Consider the following 18,221-nt stretch of genomic DNA (forward strand, 5'->3'; position numbering starts at 1 on the left):
GTACCCCCTGCCTGCCCCCCATGGTACCCCCTGCCTGCCCCTGTGCCGCCTTCCATTCCCCCTGGACTCCCTGCCCCCCAGCCTGCCCCCCATGGTACCCCCTGCCTGCCCCTGTGCCACCTTCCATTCCCCCCGGACTCCCTGCCCCCCAGCCTGCCCCCCATGGTACCCCTGCCTGCCCCCGCGCCGCCTTCCATTCGCCCCGGACTCCCTGCCCCCCAGCCTGCCCCCCATGGTACCCCCTGCCTGCCCCCGCGCCGCCTTCCATTCCCCCCGGACTCCCTGCCCCCCAGCCTGCCCCCCATGGTACCCCCTGCCTGCCCCCGCGCCGCCTTCCATTCCCCCCGGACTCCCTGCCCCCCAGCCTGCCCCCCATGGTACCCCCTGCCTGCCCCGCGCCGCCTTCCATTCCCCCCGGACTCCCTGCCCCCCAGCCTGCCCCCCATGGTACCCCCTGCCTGCCCCTGTGCCGCCTTCCATTCCCCCTGACTCCCTGCCCCCCATGGTACCCCCTGCCTGCCCCTGTGCCTCCTTCCATTCCCCTGACTCCTGCCCCCCATGGTACCCCCTGCCTGCCCCTGTGCCACCTTCCATTCCCCCGGACTCCCTGCCCCCCAGCCTGCCCCCCATGGTACCCCCTGCCTGCCCCTGTGCCTCCTTCCATTCCCCCTGACTCCCTGCCCCCATGGTACCCCCTGCCTGCCCCTGTGCCGCCTTCCATTCCCCCCAGACTCCTGCCCCCCAGCCTGCCCCCCATGGTACCCCCTGCCTGCCCCTGTGCCGCCTTCCATTCCCCCCAGACTCCCTGCCCCCCAGCCTGCCCCCCATGGTACCCCCTGCCTGCCCCTGTGCCGCCTTCCATTCCCCCCAGACTCCCTGCCCCCCAGCCTGCCCCCCATGGTACCCCCTGCCTGCCCCTGTGCCGCCTTCCATTCCCCCAGACTCCCTGCCCCCAGCCTGCCCCCCATGGTACCCCCTGCCTGCCCCTGTGCCGCCTTCCATTCCCCCAGACTCCCTGCCCCCAGCCTGCCCCCCATGGTACCCCCTGCCTGCCCCTGTGCCGCCTTCCATTCCCCCAGACTCCCTGCCCCCAGCCTGCCCCCCATGGTACCCCCTGCCTGCCCCTGTGCCGCCTTCCATTCCCCCTGACTCCCTGCCCCCCATGGTACCCCCTGCCTGCCCCTGTGCCACCTTCCATTCCCCCCGGACTCCCTGCCCCCCAGCCTGCCCCCCATGGTACCTCCTGCCTGCCCCGCCGCCTTCCATTCCCCCGGACTCCCTGCCCCCCATGGTACCCCCTGCCTGCCCCTGTGCCACCTTCCATTCCCCCCGGACTCCCTGCCCCCCAGCCTGCCCCCCATGGTACCCCCTGCCTGCCCCTGTGCCACCTTCCTTCCCCCGGACTCCCTGCCCCCCAGCCTGCCCCCCATGGTACCCCCTGCCTGCCCCTGTGCCACCTTCCATTCCCCCCTGACTCCCTGCCCCCCATGGTACCCCCTGCCTGCCCCTGTGCCACCTTCCATTCCCCCCGGACTCCCTGCCCCCCAGCCTGCCCCCCATGGTACCTCCTGCCTGCCCCGCGCCGCCTTCCATTCCCCCCGGACTCCCTGCCCCCCAGCCTGCCCCCCATGGTACCCCCTGCCTGCCCCGTGCTGCCTTCCATTCCCCCCGGACTCCCTGCCCCCCAGCCTGCCCCCCATGGTACCCCCTGCCTGCCCCGCGCCGCCTTCCATTCCCCCCGGACTCCCTGCCCCCCAGCCTGCCCCCCATGGTACCCCCTGCCTGCCCCGTGCTGCCTTCCATTCCCCCCGGACTCCCTGCCCCCCAGCCTGCCCCCCATGGTACCCCCTGCCTGCCCCTGTGCTGCCTTCCATTCGCCCCGGACTCCCTGCCCCCCAGCCTGCTCCCCATGGTACCCCCTGCCTGCCCCGCGCCGCCTTCCATTCCCCCTGGACTCCCTGCCCCCCTGCCTGCCCCCCATGGTACCCCCTGCCTGCCCCGCGCCGCCTTCCATCCCCCACACTCCCCCGTGCGCGGCTCCGTGCCCGGCCGCACTGGGGGCTCAGTCCGTCAGGCCGGCCCAGCCCCGCTCTCCCGGCAGGATGGCTCCCGAAGTGGCGGCCGTGGAGCTGAAGGGCGGGTACAACGAGCTCTGCGACATCTGGTCCGTGGGCATCACCGCCGTGGAGGTGGCGGAACTGCAGCCCCCATGTTCGACGTGCACCCGCTGCGGTGAGGGGGCCGCCGGGAGGTGGGGGGAGGGACCCCGGAGTCCGGGCGCTGGGCGTAGGGGGGGCTGCCGGGGGGGGAAGGGGGAGGGACCCAGGAGTCCGGGCGCTGGGCGGAGGGGGGGCTGCCGGGGGGGGAAGGGGAGGGACCCAGGAGTCCGGGCGCTGGGCGGAGGGGGGCTGCCGGGGGGAGGGGGGAGGGACCCAGGAGTCCGGGCGCTGGGCGGAGGGGGCTGCCGGGGGGGGAAGGGGGAGGGACCCAGGAGTCCGGGCGCTGGGCGTAGGGGGGGCTGCCGGGGGGGGAGGAGGGAGGGACCCAGGAGTCCGGGCGCTGGGCGGAGGGGGGGCTGCCGGGGGGTCGGGGGAGGGACCCAGGAGTCCGGGCGCTGAGCGGAGGGGGGGCTGCCGGGGGGGAGGGGGAGGGACCCAGGAGTCCGGGCGCTGGGCGTAGGGGGGGCTGCCGGGGGGGAGGAGGAGGGACCCAGGAGTCCGGGCGCTGGGCGGAGGGGGGGCTGCCGGGGGGGTTGGGGGGAGGGACCCAGGAGTCCGGGCGCTGGGCGGAGGGGGGCTGCCGGGGGGGGAGGGGGGAGGGACCCAGGAGTCCGGGCGCTGGGCGTAGGGTTGCGCTCCCCCCCGCAGAGCCCAGCTGCCCCCCCCGCCCGTGGTTTCCTCCCGGGGGGGCTAGGAAGCCCAGAGCCGACCAGAGCGCGCCAGTCGTGCGGTGGCCCGCGCCCACGGGCTGCCCTTTCATGCGGCACCCGGGCCCTGCCCCCCGGCTCTCCCGCCCGCCCGCGCCCAGCTGGGAGTTTCGCTTTCGGCGCCGTGGGGAGGGGGGCGGGAGCCTGAAACCGGCCTGGAGCCGCGAGCGGGGGGGGAGGCGCAGTGTCTGTCCAGCTCTGCCTCCTCAGTGCATTGGCACGGGCCCATCTACCCGGCCTCCCGGCTCTAATGCTGGCTGCCTGTCCCACCCCCTTCCTGAGCCTGCCGGGGCCCTCCCGCCCTGCAGCAGGGAGTCCCGCAGGTTAACCCCTCCCCCGTGCGCCGGGTGTCCCCGCAGGGTGCTGTTCCTGATGTCCAAGAGCGGCTACCAGCCCCCAAGCTGAAAGACAAGGCCAAATGGTGAGTGGGGGCTGCCTAGCAGCCCTGGTCTGTCCGGGCCCCGGGCCCGCTCTGACCCCCACCGGCCCCATGCAGCTGAGGCGGGGCAGGGTCTGGTGGGGTGTGGCTGGTGGTTAGAGGGCGCAGGACTCCTGAATTCTCTTCTGACCGGGGTCAGGCTGCCCTCCCCCTCCCCCCGCTCTGTGCCTCAGTTTCCCTGCCAGGGCAGGGGCTGGGCCCTGACCTCTCAGCCCCATTGTGCCCCCCAGGACTCCGGCCTTCCACAACTTTGTGAAGGTGACGCTGACCAAGAACCCGAAGAAGAGGCCGGGGGCTGCCAAGATGCTGAATGTGAGTAGGCAGAGGGCAGGGCAGGCTGCCCCCGGCTGCCCCCAAGCCGCTCACCCCCTTTCTCCCCCTCCCCCAGCACCAGTTTGTGGCCCAGCCTGGCCTGAGCCGGAGCCTGACGCTGGAGCTGCTGGACAAGCTGCACAACCCGGACAAGCTGCCGCGCTGCTGCGAGCCGGAGGAGGAGGAGGCCGAGGTGGGGGCTGGGCGGGGCCCACGGCTCCTAGGGGGCTCTGACCCCCCCCACTGCCGGGCTCAGACCTATGCAGGGACCGAGGGGTGTGGGCCCCCCGCGCCGCCTTCCATTCCCCCCGGACTCCCTGCCCCCCAGCCTGCCCCCCATGGTACCCCCTGCCTGCCCCCCATGGTACCCCCTGCCTGCCCCCGCGCCGCCTTCCATTCCCCCGGACTCCCTGCCCCCCAGCCTGCCCCCCATGGTACCCCCTGCCTGCCCCCGCGCCGCCTTCCATTCCCCCCGGACTCCCTGCCCCCCAGCCTGCCCCCCATGGTACCCCCTGCCTGCCCCCACGCCGCCTTCCATTCGCCCCGGACTCCCTGCCCCCCAGCCTGCCCCCCATGGTATCCCCTGCCTGCCCCCCATGGTACCCCCTGCCTGCCCCGCGCCGCCTTCCATTCCCCCGGACTCCCTGCCCCCCAGCCTGCCCCCCATGGTACCCCCTGCCTGCCCCCGCGCCGCCTTCCATTCCCCCGGACTCCCTGCCCCCAGCCTGCCCCCATGGTACCCCCTGCCTGCCCCGCGCCGCCTTCCATTCCCCCGGACTCCCTGCCCCCCAGCCTGCCCCCCATGGTACCCCCTGCCTGCCCCGCGCCGACTTCCATTCCCCCGGACTCCCTGCCCCCCAGCCTGCCCCCCATGGTACCCCCTGCCTGCCCCGTGCCGCCTTCCATTCCCTCCGGACTCCCTGCCCCCCAGCCTGCCCCCCATGGTACCCCCTGCCTGCCCCGTGCTGCCTTCCATTCGCCCCGGACTCCCTGCCCCCCAGCCTGCCCCCCATGGTACCTCCTGCCTGCCCCGCGCCGCCTTCCATTCCCCCTGGACTCCCTGCCCCCCAGCCTGCCCCGCGCCGCTTCCGTTCCCCCCGGACTCCCTGCCCCCCTGCCTGCCCCCCATGGTACCCCCTGCCTGCCCCTGTGCCGCCTTCCATTCCCCCCGGACTCCCTGCCCCCCAGCCTGCCCCCCATGGTACCCCCTGCCTGCCCCGCGCCGCCTTCCATTCCCCCAGACTCCCTGCCCCCAGCCTGCCCCCCATGGTACCTCCTGCCTGCCCCGTGCCGCCTTCCATTCCCCCCGGACTCCCTGCCCCCCTGCCTGCCCCCCATGGTACCCCCTGCCTGCCCCTGTGCCGCCTTCCATTCGCCCCGGACTCCCTGCCCCCCAGCCTGCCCCCCATGGTACCCCCTGCCTGCCCCGCGCCGCCTTCCATTCCCCCGGACTCCCTGCCCCCCAGCCTGCCCCCCATGGTACTTCCTGCCTGCCCCCCATGGTACCCCCTGCCTGCCCCGCGCCGCCTTCCATTCCCCCCGGACTCCCTGCCCCCCAGCCTGCCCCCCATGGTACCCCCTGCCTGCCCCGCGCCGCCTTCCATTCCCCCCGGACTCCCTGCCCCCCATGGTACCCCCTGCCTGCCCCGCGCCGCCTTCCATTCCCCCCGGACTCCCTGCCCCCCAGCCTGCCCCCCATGGTACCTCCTGCCTGCCCCGCGCCGCCTTCCATTCCCCCCGGACTCCCTGCCCCCCAGCCTGCCCCCCATGGTACCTCCTGCCTGCCCCGTGCTGCCTTCCATTCCCCCCGGACTCCCTGCCCCCCATGGTACCCCCTGCCTGCCCCGCGCCGCCTTCCATTCCCCCCGGACTCCCTGCCCCCCATGGTACCCCCTGCCTGCCCCGCACCGCCTTCCATCCCCCAGACTCCCTGCCCCCCAGCCTGCCCCCCATGGTACCTCCTGCCTGCCCCGCGCCGCCTTCCATTCCCCCCGGACTCCCTGCCCCCCAGCCTGTCCCCCATGGTACCTCCTGCCTGCCCCGCGCCGCCTTCCATTCCCCCCGGACTCCCTGCCCCCCAGCCTGCCCCCCATGGTACCTCCTGCCTGCCCCGTGCCGCCTTCCATTCCCCTGGCCCCCAACCTCCCCTGGTGGCTCCCTCATGCCACCCCACAGCCTGCCCCTGTGCTGAGTGAGTCTGGTGAGATCCCCCCTAACCCCGGTGTCCCCTGTTCCCAGCTGCCACCCCCGGTGCCCCAGCGGATCCATTCCACCATCCGGCACGCCCCGGCCGGGCGCAGCAACTCCGACATCGACCGTACGTACACCCCCCCGCTGGGCCCTGCCCCACTGGCACCCCCACGGGGACCCTGCAGGGCCCCTCCCCCGCTGGGCCCCTCCCCCACGGGGACCCCTGCAGGGCCCCTCCCCTGCTGCGCCCCTCCCCCACGGGGACCCCTCCCCCGCTGGGCCCTGCCCCACTGGCACCCCCACGGGGACCCCTGCAGGGCCCCTCCCCTGCTGCGCCCCTCCCCCACAGGGACCCCTGAAGGGCCCCTCCCCCACAGGAACCCCTGAAGGGCCCTTCCCCCACTGGACCCCCCGCTGCGCCCCTCCCCCACGGGGACCCCTGCAGGGCCCCTCTCACGCTGGGCCCCTCCCCCACGGGGACCCCTGCAGGTCCCCTCCCCCACTCAGCCCCTCCCCACTGCGCCCCTCCCCCACGGGGACCCCTGCAGGGCCCCTCCCCGTGTCCCTCCCCTTGCTGGGGCCCTCTGACTACCTCGTGCCCCCCGGGGGGGTCTCTGGCCCACCGCTGCGGGGCTGGGAGGCGGGAGCGGGTGTCACGAGCTGGGCTGTGCGTCCGGTCTCAGCTGCCTCTCGTTCCAGTGCATCCCGTCAGGATCGGGCCCCGCAGGAAGGAGCTGGCTCCTCAGTGCCACGTGGTAGGTGCTGCCCCTGCGCCGTGGCCCCCACGTGGCCCCCACATCCCAGCTGGGCTCCTGGGGGCTGGCGTGAATCCCGCCGGCCCTGCTCACGGCTTCCCTGCCCTCACCCCACCCCTCTCCCCATGCCCAGGAGGTCTGCCTGGACAGCCGCAGCGGCCCCCCCGGTCCCCCCAGGTAACGGGACCCAGTGGGGGAGGGCGACATGTTGGCTCTGCCGGGCGGGGCGGAGACGAGCCGGCCCAGGGACCCCATCGGGGGGGAGACGGGCTGGCCCAGGGACGCCATGGGGGGGGGAAGAGACAGGCCGGCCCAGGGACCCCATTGGGGGGGAGACGGGCCGGCCCAGGGACGCCATGGGGGGGGGGAAGAGACAGGCCGGCCCAGGGACCCCATTGGGGGGGAGACGGGCCGGCCCAGGGCGGCCCATGGGGGGGAGACGGGCCGGCCCAGGGACGCCATGGGGGGGGGGCCCTGGGCCGGCCCAGGGAGACGGGCCGGCCCAGGGAGGGGGGGGGGGAGACGGGCTGGCCCAGGGACGCCATGGAGGGGGGAGACGGGCCGGCCCAGGGACCCCATGGGGGGGGGGGGAGACGGGCCGGCCCAGGGACGCCATGGGGGGGGGGACACGGGCTGGCCCAGGGACCCCATGGGGGAGGGGGGGAGACGAGCCGGCCCAGGGACCCCATGGGGGGGAGACGGGCCGGCCCAGGGATGCCATGGGGGGGGGAGGGGCGGGCCCAGGGACCCCATGGGGGAGGGGGGGAGACGGGCCAGCCCAGGGACGCCATGGGGGGGGGAGACGGGCTGGCCCAGGACCCCATGCGGGTGGGGGAGATGAGCCGGCCCAGGGACCCCATGGGGGAGATGAGCCGGCCAGGGACCCTATGGGGGGGGAGACGGGCCGGCCCAGGGGCTCCACGGGGGGGGGGGGGATACGGGTCGGCCACTGACCGGAGTGAGATTCAGGCTGCGGCTCCTTCGCAGGGTTTCCAACTCCGACTCCGACAATGACTACGACGACGTCGACATGTGGGTGTTGCCCCCCCCCGGCAGGGCTGCCCCCCCATGGCCCTGCCCTGCCCTGCCCCCCATGCCTCTCGGCCCTGCCCCCCATGGCCCTGCCCTACCCTGCTCCCCATCCCTCTCGGCCCTGCCCTGCCCCCCATCCCCCTTGGCCCTGCCCCCCATCCCCCTCAGCCCTGCCCCCCATGGCCCTGCTCCCCATCCCTCTTGGCCCTGCCCCCCATGGCCCTGCTCCCCATCCCCCTTGGCCCTGCCCCCCATGGTCCTGCCCTGCCCCCCATCCCCCTTGGCCCTGCCCCCCATGGCCCTGCCCCCCCATCCCTCTCAGCCCTGCCCCCCATCCCCCTATGGCCAGAGGTTCTGCTCTGCCCCCCCCATGGCAGCTCTGCCCTGCCCCCCTGTTTCCCCTTGGGTCCTCTGGGCGGTTGGGTCAGTGGCTCACGATCTCTCTCTCTCCCTTGGTCCCGTCTTGCAGCCTCAGCAGCTGGGACCCTGCCAGGTACGTACCCCCCAGCCCCCCCCACGGAGGTCAGGAGTGTGGGGCTGGAGGCTCCCTGCTCCCCCGGCTCCGAGCCAAGCGCCCCTGCACCCTCTGGGCCCGCCTGCCCCACGAGAGGCCTGGGCCACGGGCGGCCGAGAGTGTCGATCCTGCGGGGGGCTCCCTGGGCCGGATGGGGGATTCTAGGGGGCCTGAGCTGACCCCTGTCCTCTGCCCAGGGCCACGCTGCCGAGTGACGCCGACGTGCCGCCCCCGCTGCCCCCCAAGGTGAGTCCCTGGGGTGGCGAGGGGAGATGCTGCACAGCATGTGCCAGGCTGGGCATGGGGCACCCGGTCCGGTCAGCCCCATGCCCCTGCAAGGCCCTCAGACCCCCCCGTCGGTCCCCCGTCAGACCCTCTCAGACCCCCCTCATACCTCCCCGTCGGTCCCCCGTCAGACCCTCTCAGACCCCCCTCAGACCCCCCCGTCGGTCCCCCGTCAGACCCTCTCAGACCCCCCTCATACCTCCCCGTCGGTCCCCCGTCAGACCCTCTCAGACCCCCCTCAGACCCCCCCGTCGGTCCCCCGTCAGACCCTCTCAGACCCCCCTCATACCTCCCCGTCGGTCCCCCGTCAGACCCTCTCAGACCCCCCTCATACCTCCCCGTCGGTCCCCCGTCAGACCCTCTCAGACCCCCCCCCTCCCCGTCTCCCCCTGTCGGCCCCCCAAAATCCCCCGTCGGTCCCCCGTCAGACCCTCTCAGACCCCCCTCATACCCCCCCCGTCGGCCCCCGTCAGACCCCCTCAGACCCCCTCAGACCCCCGTCAGACCCTCTCAGACCCCCCTCAGACCCCCCCGTCGGTCCCTGTCAGACCCTCTCAGACCCCCCTCAGACCCCTCCGTCAGACCCTCTCAGACCCCCCTCAGACCCCCCCGTCGGTCCCTGTCAGACCCTCTTAGACCCCCCCTCAGACCCCCCCGTCGGTCCCCCGTCAGACCCTCTCAGACCCCCCTCAGACCCTCCCGTCAGACCCTCTCAGACCCCCCTCATACCGCCCCCGTCGGCCCCCGTCAGACCCTCTTAGACCCCCCTCAGACCCCCCCCCGTCGGCCCCCGTCAGACCCTCTCAGACCCCCCTCATACCCCCCGTCGGCCCCCGTCAGACCCTCTCAGACCCCCCTCATACCCCCCCGTCAGACCCTCTCAGACCCCCCTCAGACCCCCCCCCCTCATACCCCCCCGTCGGCCCCCGTCAGACCCTCTCAGACCCCCCTCACCCCCCCCCCGTCACCCTCCCCGTCGGCCCCCGTCAGACCCTCTCAGACCCCCCTCAGACCCCCCCCCCCCTCATACCCCCCCCCGTCGGCCCCCGTCAGACCCTCTTAGACCCCCCCTCAGACCCCCCCGTCGGTCCCCCGTCAGACCCTCTCAGACCCCCCTCATACCGCCCCCGTCGGCCCCTGTCAGACCCTTAGACCCCCCTCAGACCTCCCCGTCGGCCTCCCCAAATCCCCCGTCGGCCCCCTCAGCCCCCCGTCAGACCCTCTCCCTCAGACCCCCCTGTCGGCTCCCCCCAAATCCCCCGTCGGCCCCCGTCAGACCCGCTTAGACCCCCCCCTCAGACCCCCCGTCGGCCCCTGTCAGACCCTCTTAGACCCCCCTCAGACCTCCCCGTCGGCCTCCCCAAAATTCCCTGTCGGTCCCCCGTCAGACCCGCTTAGACCCCCCATCTTACCCTCCCCGTCGGCCCCTGTCAGACCCTCTTAGACCCCCCCTCAGACCTCCCCGTCGGCCCCGTCAGACCCGCTTAGACACCCCCTCATACTCTCCCCGTCGGCCCTGTCAGACCTCTTAGACCCCCTCATACCCTCCCCGTCGGCCCCCCCAAAATCCCCCGTCGGCCCCCATCAGACCCGCTTAGACCCCCCTCAGACCTCCCCGTCGGCCCCCGTCAGACCCGCTTAGACCCCCCCATCAGACCCTCCCCGTCCCCGGCCCCCGTCAGACCCGCTTAGACCCCCCTCATACCCGCCCCGTGGCCCCCGTCAGACCCTCTTAGACCCTCCCCCCCTCAGACCCCCCTCCCTCCCCGTCGGCCCCCGTCAGACCCGCTTAGACCCCCCTCAGACCTCCCCGTCGGCCCCCGTCAGACCCGCTCAGACACCCCCCCCCCTCATACCCTCCCTCGTCAGGCCCCTGTCAGACCCTCTTAGACCCCCCCCCCCCGTCAGACCTCCCCGTCACCCCCCCCGGGCCTCCCCCAAAATCCCCCATCGGCCCCCGTCAGACCCGCTTAGACCCCCCTCAGACCCCCCGTCGGCCTCCCCCAACAATCCCTTGTTGGCCCCGTCAGACCCTCCCCCCTTAGACCCCCCCCCCCTCAAAGACCCCCCCCCCCCCCCCCTGTCGGCCCCCAAAATCCCCCGTTGGCCCCCTCAGCCCCCCCCCCCGTCAGACCCTCTCCCTCAGACCCCCCCCCTGTCGCCCCCCCCCCCCAAATCCCCTGTCGGCCCGTCAGACCATCTCAGACCCCCCCTCACCCCCCCCCCCCCCCCATCAGCCACCCCCAAAATCCCCCGTCGGCCCGTCAGACCCTCTTAGACCCCCCAGACCTTCCCGTCGGCTCCCCAAATCCCCCGTTGGCCCGTCAGGCCCCTTCAGCCCCCCTCTTCGTTGGCCCCCTCAGCCCCCCCCCTCACACCCCGCTTCGTTGGCCCCCTCAGACCCTCCCTGTCAGCCCCCCGTAGACCCACCTGTCAGCCCCTCAAACCCCCCTGTCAGAGCCCCTCAGACCCACCCCGTTGCCCCCCCCAGACCTCCCCTCTCGTTGGCCCCCCCCTTAGATGCCCTGGTCAGACCCCTCCCGTCTGCCCCCTCGGGCCCGCCCCCCCAGCTCCCCCCGTCAGACCCTCGTGTGTCAGTCTCCCTCAGACCCCCCCCCCCGCCCGGCCAGCCGCCTGCTCCCGCTGTCTGACCCCCCTCCCCATCTGCAGCCCAAGCTCCGGAGCCCCTCCGACGAGGGGCCGGCAGAGGAGACGAGGCCCCAGCCCGGGGCCCAGCACCTGCAGCGCCCCAGCACCCCGGTCTCCCTGGTGCGGTGCTCCAGCGGGCCCGTGGGGAGCCGGGCCCCGCACCCCGTGCAGCACGGGGGCCCCCGGCGCTCCCACCTCTCGGCCAGCTCCGGTGAGTGTGTCTGGCCAGGCAGGCCCCAGGCCCGGGTCACGCTCTTCGCTGTCGTGTGCGCGCCTCGGTTTCCCCGGGCCCTGCTGCGCTGTGTGCGTGCGGAGGGGAGGAGGGTCAGTCCCTGAGGGCCAGGCGGCAGCAGAAAGGGCCAAAGGGTCGGCGGGGCTGACACCAGGCCGGGGGCAGGGCCTGTACGATGGCTGGGAAGAGGGAAGGGGCCTAGAACAGGAAAGGGGGTGCAGGGCCCCAAGGGGAGTAAGGCTGCGCCGTATCTCTGGCACCCAGTGAACCTGTCCTGCCATGTGGGGGCAGGGCATGCCGTGACAGGCCTGCCTCGGTTTCCCTGGGCATTGCACCCACGGGGCTGGGGATTTGGGTGCGACACCCTCTCCCATGCACGCAAGGGCTGATGCTTTCTGTAAGGGGGGGGCGCCCAGCTGGCCTCTTGTGCCCAGGAAGCTGGAGGAAGGGGGGAGGCGGGGCTGGCTGCAGGGGACGGGGGCGGCTGGGGAGTGACTCATTGGCATGTGGGGCAGGGTCTGGCGCTGGGCTGGGCTGCCCTGGTGCTGCTGGTCCCTGTACTGCCCAGTCTGTGCCGCGCTGGGTCCCTGTCACCTTAGAATCATAGAATAATAGGACTGGAAGGGACCCCAAGAGGTCATCGAGTCCAGCCCCCCGCCCTCAAGGCAGGACCAAGCTCCGTCTACACCATCCCTGACAGATGTCTATCTAACCTGTTCTTAAATATCTCCAGAGAGGGAGATTCCACCACCTCCCTTGGCAATTTATTCCAATATTTGACCACCCTGACAGTTAGGAATTTTTTCCTAATGTCCAATCTAAACCTCCCCTGCTGCACTTTAAGCCCATTACTCCTTGTCCTGTCCTCAGAAACCAAGAGGAACAAATTTTCTCCTTCCTCCTTGTGACACCCTTTTAGATATTTGAAAACCGCTCTCATGTCCCCCCTTAATCTTCTTTTTTCCAAACTAAACAAGCCCAGTTCATGAAGCCTGGCTTCATAGGTCATGTTCTCTAGACCTTTAATCATTCTTGTCGCTCTTCTCTGTACCCTTTCCAATTTCTCCACATCTTTCTTGAAATGTGGCGCCCAGAACTGGACACAGTACTCCAGCTGAGGCCTAACTAGTGCAGAGTAGAGCGGCAGAATGACTTCACGAGTTTTGCTTACAACACACCTGTTGATACAACCTAGAATCATATTTGCTTTTTTTGTAATAGCATCACACTGTTGACTCATATTCAACTTGTGGTCCACTATGACCCCTAGATCCCTTTCCGCCATGCTCCTTCCTAGACAGTCGCTTCCCATCTTGTATGTATGGAACTGATTGTTCCTTCCTAAGTGGAGCACTTTGCATTTCTCTTTATTAAACCTCATCCTGTTTACCTCTGACCATTTCTCTAACTTGCTAAGGTCATTTTGAATTATGTCCCTATCCTCCAAAGAAGTTGCAACCCCACCCAGTTTGGTATCATCTGCAAACTTAATAAGCGTACTCTCTATCCCAATATCTACATCATTGATGAAGATATTGAACAGTACGGGTCCCAAAACAGACCCTTGCGGAACTCCACTTGTTATCCCTTTCCAGCAGGATTTAGAACCGTTAACAACAACTCTCTGACTACGGTTATCCAGCCAATTATGCACCCACCTTATCGTGGCCCTATCTAAGTTATATTTGCCTAGTTTATCAATAAGAATATCATGCGAGACCGTATCAAATGCCTTACTAAAGTCTAGGCATATGACATCCACCGCTTCTCCCTTATCCACAAGGCTCGTTATCCTATCAAAGAAAGCTATCAGATTAGTTTGGCATGACTTGTTCTTCACAAACCCATGCTGGCTATTCCCTATCACTTTATTACCTTCCAAGTGTTTGCATATGATTTCCTTAATTACCTGCTCCATTATCTTCCCTGGGACAGACGTTAAACTGACCGGTCTGTAGTTTCCTGGGTTGTTCTTATTCCCCTTTTTATAGATGAGCACTAGATTTGCCCTTTTCCAGTCTTCTGGAATCTCCCCTGTCTGCCATGATTTTTCAAAGATCATAGCTAAAGGCTCAGATAGCTCCTCTATCAGCTCCTTGAGTATCCTGGGATGCATTTCATCAGGACCTGGTGACTTGCTGACATCTAACTTTCCTAAGTGATTTTTAACTTGTTCTTTGTGTATCCTATCTTCTAAACTTACCCTCTCTGGGTATGTCTACACTAGAAAGTTAGTTCGAACTAACGGACGTTAGTTCGAACTAACTTTCCTATGCGCTACACTAGCGCTCCGCTAGTTCGAATTTGAATCGAACTAGCGGAGCGCTTAGTTCGAACTAGGAAAACCTCATTTTACGAGGACTAACGCCTAGTTCGAACTAGCTAGTTCGAACTAAGGGCTGTGTAGCCCTTTAGTTCGAACTAGTGGGAGGCTAGCCCTCCCCAGGTTTCCCTGGTGGCCACTCTGGCCAACACCAGGGAAACTCTATGCCCCCCTCCCGGCCCCGGACCCCTTAAAGGGGCACGGGCTGGCCACGGTGCCCGTGCCAGGTGCAAGCCTGCCAGCACCCAGCTAGCAGACCCTGCACCTGGCACGGCACAGAGCCACCCACCCGATGCCTCCCAGCCCACCCCCTCTTGCCGGGACCAGGCTGGCGGCTCCCGGGAGCTTGCCCTGGACCGCAAGAGGCGGGCACCTTCCTGGGCTAGTGCGGACATCGTGGACCTCGTCCACGATCTCCGCACTAGGCACAGGAAAGTGGCCGTCTAGGGCAGGAGAGCTGCCAGCCTGGCCACCCAGGAGCAGGTGTGCATGAAAATCAAGGGGGTCCACTGAGACCCCCGACCCTGAGCCCTGAGCTTACAATGGCCGTCCTGGGTCAGACCAAAGGTCCATCTAGCCCAGTAGCCTCTCTGCCGACAGCGGCCAACCCTAGGGACCCTGGAGGGGATGGACCGAAGACAATGACCAAGCCATTTGTCTCGTGCCATCCCTCTCCAGCCTTCCACAAACTTTGGGCAGGGACACCACTCCTACCCTCTGGCTAATAGGACTCCATGGACCCAACCTCCATCACTTGATCTCACTTCCCTTTAAACTCTGTTCTAGTTCTAGCCTTCACAGCCTCCTGCAGCAAGGAGTTCCACAGGTTAACTATTTGCTTTGGGAAGAAGAACAACTTTCTCTTACTAGTTTCAAGCCTGCTACCCATTCCTTTCCTTTGGTGTCCTCTAGTCCTTCTTTATGGGAACTCATGAAGAACTTTTCTGAATGCACCCTCTCCACCCAACCCCTGCTTTTAGAGACCTCTATCCTGTCCCCCCTCCGTCTCCTCTTTTCTAAGCTGAACAGTCCCAGTCTCTGTAGCCTCTCTTCATCTGGGACCTGTTCCCAACCCCTGATCATGTTAGTTGCCCTCCCCTCTCCCAGCCTTTCTCTTCCCCTCTCCCACCTCCTTTTCCCAGTCTCCCCAGTTTTTTTCAATAAAGACAGAGTCAATGTTGGAAGAAACATTAGCTTTATTTTGTACATCAATAAGAAGGGGGGCTAGGGAAGGGCAAGTGGAAGAGGGTGAGGGAGGAATGGGGCACGAGCCCCCGATGGGGAGGACTGGGCTGGCTCTGCGGGCTTCTGGGGGTGGAAGCTCTCCTGCAGCCCCCCAATTACTCCCTCTCCCCAGATGGCAGCCTGCGGCAAGTGCAGCCGGGCTGATGGCCGAGTGGTGTGATGTGCCCAGTGTGGGCACTCAGGGCACTCCAAGCCAGAACTTCTTTGCAAGCGGGGCACCCCTTAGAACTGTGTGTCCGGGGTGGGGGTCGGGACCCTTTAAGCGCAGCCCTCGGCTAGCCTGAGACAGTATCTCCACGCTCTAAGTCCTCCTTTTATGCCCTGCCGGCACTGCTTCCGGCCATCATTAAGCCCTGTTCAGAGTCCACTCAATGTGGACTTACTAGTTCGAACTAGCAAAACGCTAGTTCGAACTAGTTTTTAGTTCTAGATGCGTTAGTTCGAACTAGCTTAGTTCGAATTAACTAATTCGAACTAAGTTAGTTCGAACTAGCGCTGTAGTGTAGACGTACCCTCTCTGCTTGTATTCACTACGTTAGGCACACCTCCAGACTTCTCGGTGAAGACCGAAACAAAGAAGTCATTGAGCATCTCCGCCATTTCCAAGTTCCCTGTTACTGCTTCTCCCTCCTCACTAAGCAGTGGGCCTACCTTAGCCCCCTGAGCCCCGCCTGGTGTGGGGGGCAGGGCCCAGGGCAGCCCGAGGCTGCTGGGTCCCATGCCCAGCCTTGCCTGGCTTCACAGTCCCCTCCTGGGGCTCAGGCGACCAGGCACCGGCCTTAGCCAACTTGCAGGCAGCTGGAGCAGCCCCCAGAAAGTCACCCCCAATCCCATCATTAGGGCAGTACCAGGGAAACTGAGGCACAGACTGTATCCATGCAAGCCCACCGGAGTCACAGGCTCACATGCCACATAAGAAGGGAGAATCCCCCTGGGTGCCCAGCCCGCACAGGGCCACGGGTGGGGAGTGAGGGATGACGGGGGGAGGGGCTGACGGGTGGGGAGTGAGGGGCGATGGGGGGAGGGGCTGACAAGTGGGGAGTGAGGAGCGATGGGGGAGGGGCTGTGGGTCCGGAGTTGGAGGGAGGGGCTGACAGGTGGGGAATGATGGGGGGAGGGGCTGTGGGTCCGGAGTTGGGGGGAGGGGCTGACGGGTGGGGAATGATGGGGGGAGGGGCTGTGGGTCCGGAGTTGGGGGGAGGGGCTGACGGGTGGGGAGTGAGGGATGATGGGGGAGGGGCTGTGGGTCGGGAGTTGGGGGGAGAGGGGCTCCCAGGCCAGGGCCTGACTCGCCCTCAGGCCAGCGCTGCTGGGGGGCCCAGGCCAGTCGCAGCGCTGTGGGGCGGGCGGCTGGTTTGGGGGCCAGGCCAGGGTGATCCAGGCCCGTTTGCTCCTCGCCCGTCCCAGACCCTGCCCTGTGGCCCAGACCCCGGAGCGAGGAGCCGCCAGTCCTGCCGCCCAAGACAGATCGGAAACGGCGACAGGTGAGACCCCAGCACCGCCCTCGCCCCCAGACGGCACCCGGGTGGGACTGGCCATGCTGGGGCTCTGGCTGGCCACGTCTGCGGTGCCCGGGGGGGGCTCTGGCTGGCCACGTCTGCGGTGCCCGGGGGGGGGGATCTGGCTGCCTGCGGTGCCCGGGGGGGGGGATCTGGCTGCCTGCGGTGCCCGGGGGGGGGGGATCTGGCTGCCTGCGGTGCCCGGGGGGGGGGGATCTGGCTGCCTGTGGTGCCCGGGGGGGGGATCTGGCTGCCTGCGGTGCCCGGGGGGGGGGGGATGGGGGGGCCCGGGGGGGGGATCTGGCTGCCTGCGGTGCCCGGGGGGGGGGATCTGGCTGCCTGTGGTGCCCGGGGGGGGGGGGGATGGCTGGCGGGGGGGGGGGGATCTGGCTGCCTGCGGTGCCCGGGGGAGGGATCTGGCTGCCTGCGGTGCCCGGGGGGGGGATCTGGCTGCCTGCGGTGCCCGGGGGGGGGGGGATCTGGCTGCCTGCGGTGCCCGGGGGGGGGGGGATCTGGCTGCCTGCGGTGCCCGGGGGGGGGGGATCTGGCTGCCTGCGGTGCCCGGGGGGGGGATCTGGCTGCCTGCGGTGCCCGGGGGGCGGGGGGATCTGGCTGCCTGCGGTGCCCGGGGGGGGGGGGATCTGGCTGCCTGCGGTGCCCGGGGGGGGGGGGATCTGGCTGCCTGTGGTGCCCGGGGGGCGGGGGGATCTGGCTGCCTGCGGTGCCCGGGGGGGGGGGGATCTGGCTGCCTGCGGTGCCCGGGGGGGGGGGGATCTGGCTGCCTGTGGTGCCCGGGGGGCGGGGGGATCTGGCTGCCTGCGGTGCCCGGGGGGGGGGATCTGGCTGCCTGCGGTGCCCGGGGGGGGGGGGGTGCCCTGTGGTGGGGGGGGGGCCCGGGGGGGGGTGGGATCTGGCTGCCTGCCTGGCCCTGGCTGCCCGGGGGGGGGTGGGATCTGGCTGCCTGTGGTGCCCGGGGGGGGGGATCTGGCTGCCTGTGGTGCCCGGGGGGGGGGGATCTGGCTGCCTGTGGTGCCCGGGGGGGGTGGGATCTGGCTGCCTGTGGTGCCCGGGGGGGGTGGGATCTGGCTGCCTGTGGTGCCCGGGGGGGGTGGGATCTGGCTGCCTGCGGTGCCCGGGGGGGGATCTGGCTGCCTGCGGTGCCCGGGGGGGGGATCTGGCTGCCTGTGGTGCCCGGGGGGGCGGGGGGGGGGGATCTGGCTGCCTGCGGTGCCCGGGGGGGGGGGATCTGGCTGCCTGCGGTGCCCGGGGGGGGGGGGGGATCTGGCTGCCTGCGGTGCCCGGGGGAGGGGGGATCTGGCTGCCTGCGGTGCCCGGGGGGCGGGGGGATCTGGCTGCCTGCGGTGCCCGGGGGGGGGGGATCTGGCTGCCTGTGGTGCCCGGGGGGGGGGGATCTGGCTGCCTGCGGTGCCCGGGGGGGGGATCTGGCTGCCTGTGGTGCCCGGGGGGGGGGGGATCTGGCTGCCTGTGGTGCCCGGGGGGGGGGGGGATCTGGCTGCCTGTGGTGCCCGGGGGGGGGGGATCTGGCTGCCTGCGGTGCCCGGGGGGGGTGGGATCTGGCTGCCTGTGGTGCCCGGGGGGGGGGATCTGGCTGCCTGTGGTGCCCTGTGGGGGGGGTGCCCGGGGGGGGTGGGATCTGGCTGCCTGTGGTGCCCGGGGGGGGTGGGATCTGGCTGCCTGTGGTGCCCGGGGGGGGTGGGATCTGGCTGCCTGTGGTGCCCGGGGGGGGGGGGGGGGTGGGATCTGGCTGCCTGTGGTGCCCGGGGGGGGGGATCTGGCTGCCTGTGGTGCCCGGGGTGGGG

General features: G+C 69.5%; 1 protein-coding gene across 1 annotated transcript in view; it reads left to right on the forward strand.

Moving 5' to 3' along the window:
- MAP4K1 (mitogen-activated protein kinase kinase kinase kinase 1) overlaps nucleotides 1–18,221 on the forward strand; it is a 55,808-nt gene that overhangs the window by 25,446 nt on the left and 12,141 nt on the right. The window contains 14 exon segments of the mRNA XM_089769844.1: nucleotides 2,102–2,208; nucleotides 2,211–2,232; nucleotides 3,286–3,323; nucleotides 3,326–3,347; nucleotides 3,596–3,677; nucleotides 3,754–3,870; nucleotides 5,916–5,994; nucleotides 6,567–6,622; nucleotides 6,756–6,799; nucleotides 7,610–7,654; nucleotides 8,124–8,147; nucleotides 8,366–8,414; nucleotides 11,124–11,313; nucleotides 16,310–16,386. Of these exon segments, the coding sequence (XP_089625970.1) occupies nucleotides 2,102–2,208; nucleotides 2,211–2,232; nucleotides 3,286–3,323; nucleotides 3,326–3,347; nucleotides 3,596–3,677; nucleotides 3,754–3,870; nucleotides 5,916–5,994; nucleotides 6,567–6,622; nucleotides 6,756–6,799; nucleotides 7,610–7,654; nucleotides 8,124–8,147; nucleotides 8,366–8,414; nucleotides 11,124–11,313; nucleotides 16,310–16,386 (952 nt within the window).

This window comes from Pelodiscus sinensis, chromosome 18 (genome assembly GCF_052426305.1).
Source record: "Pelodiscus sinensis isolate ZL-2025 chromosome 18, ASM5242630v1, whole genome shotgun sequence".
NCBI classification, from domain to species: domain Eukaryota; kingdom Metazoa; phylum Chordata; order Testudines; family Trionychidae; genus Pelodiscus; species Pelodiscus sinensis.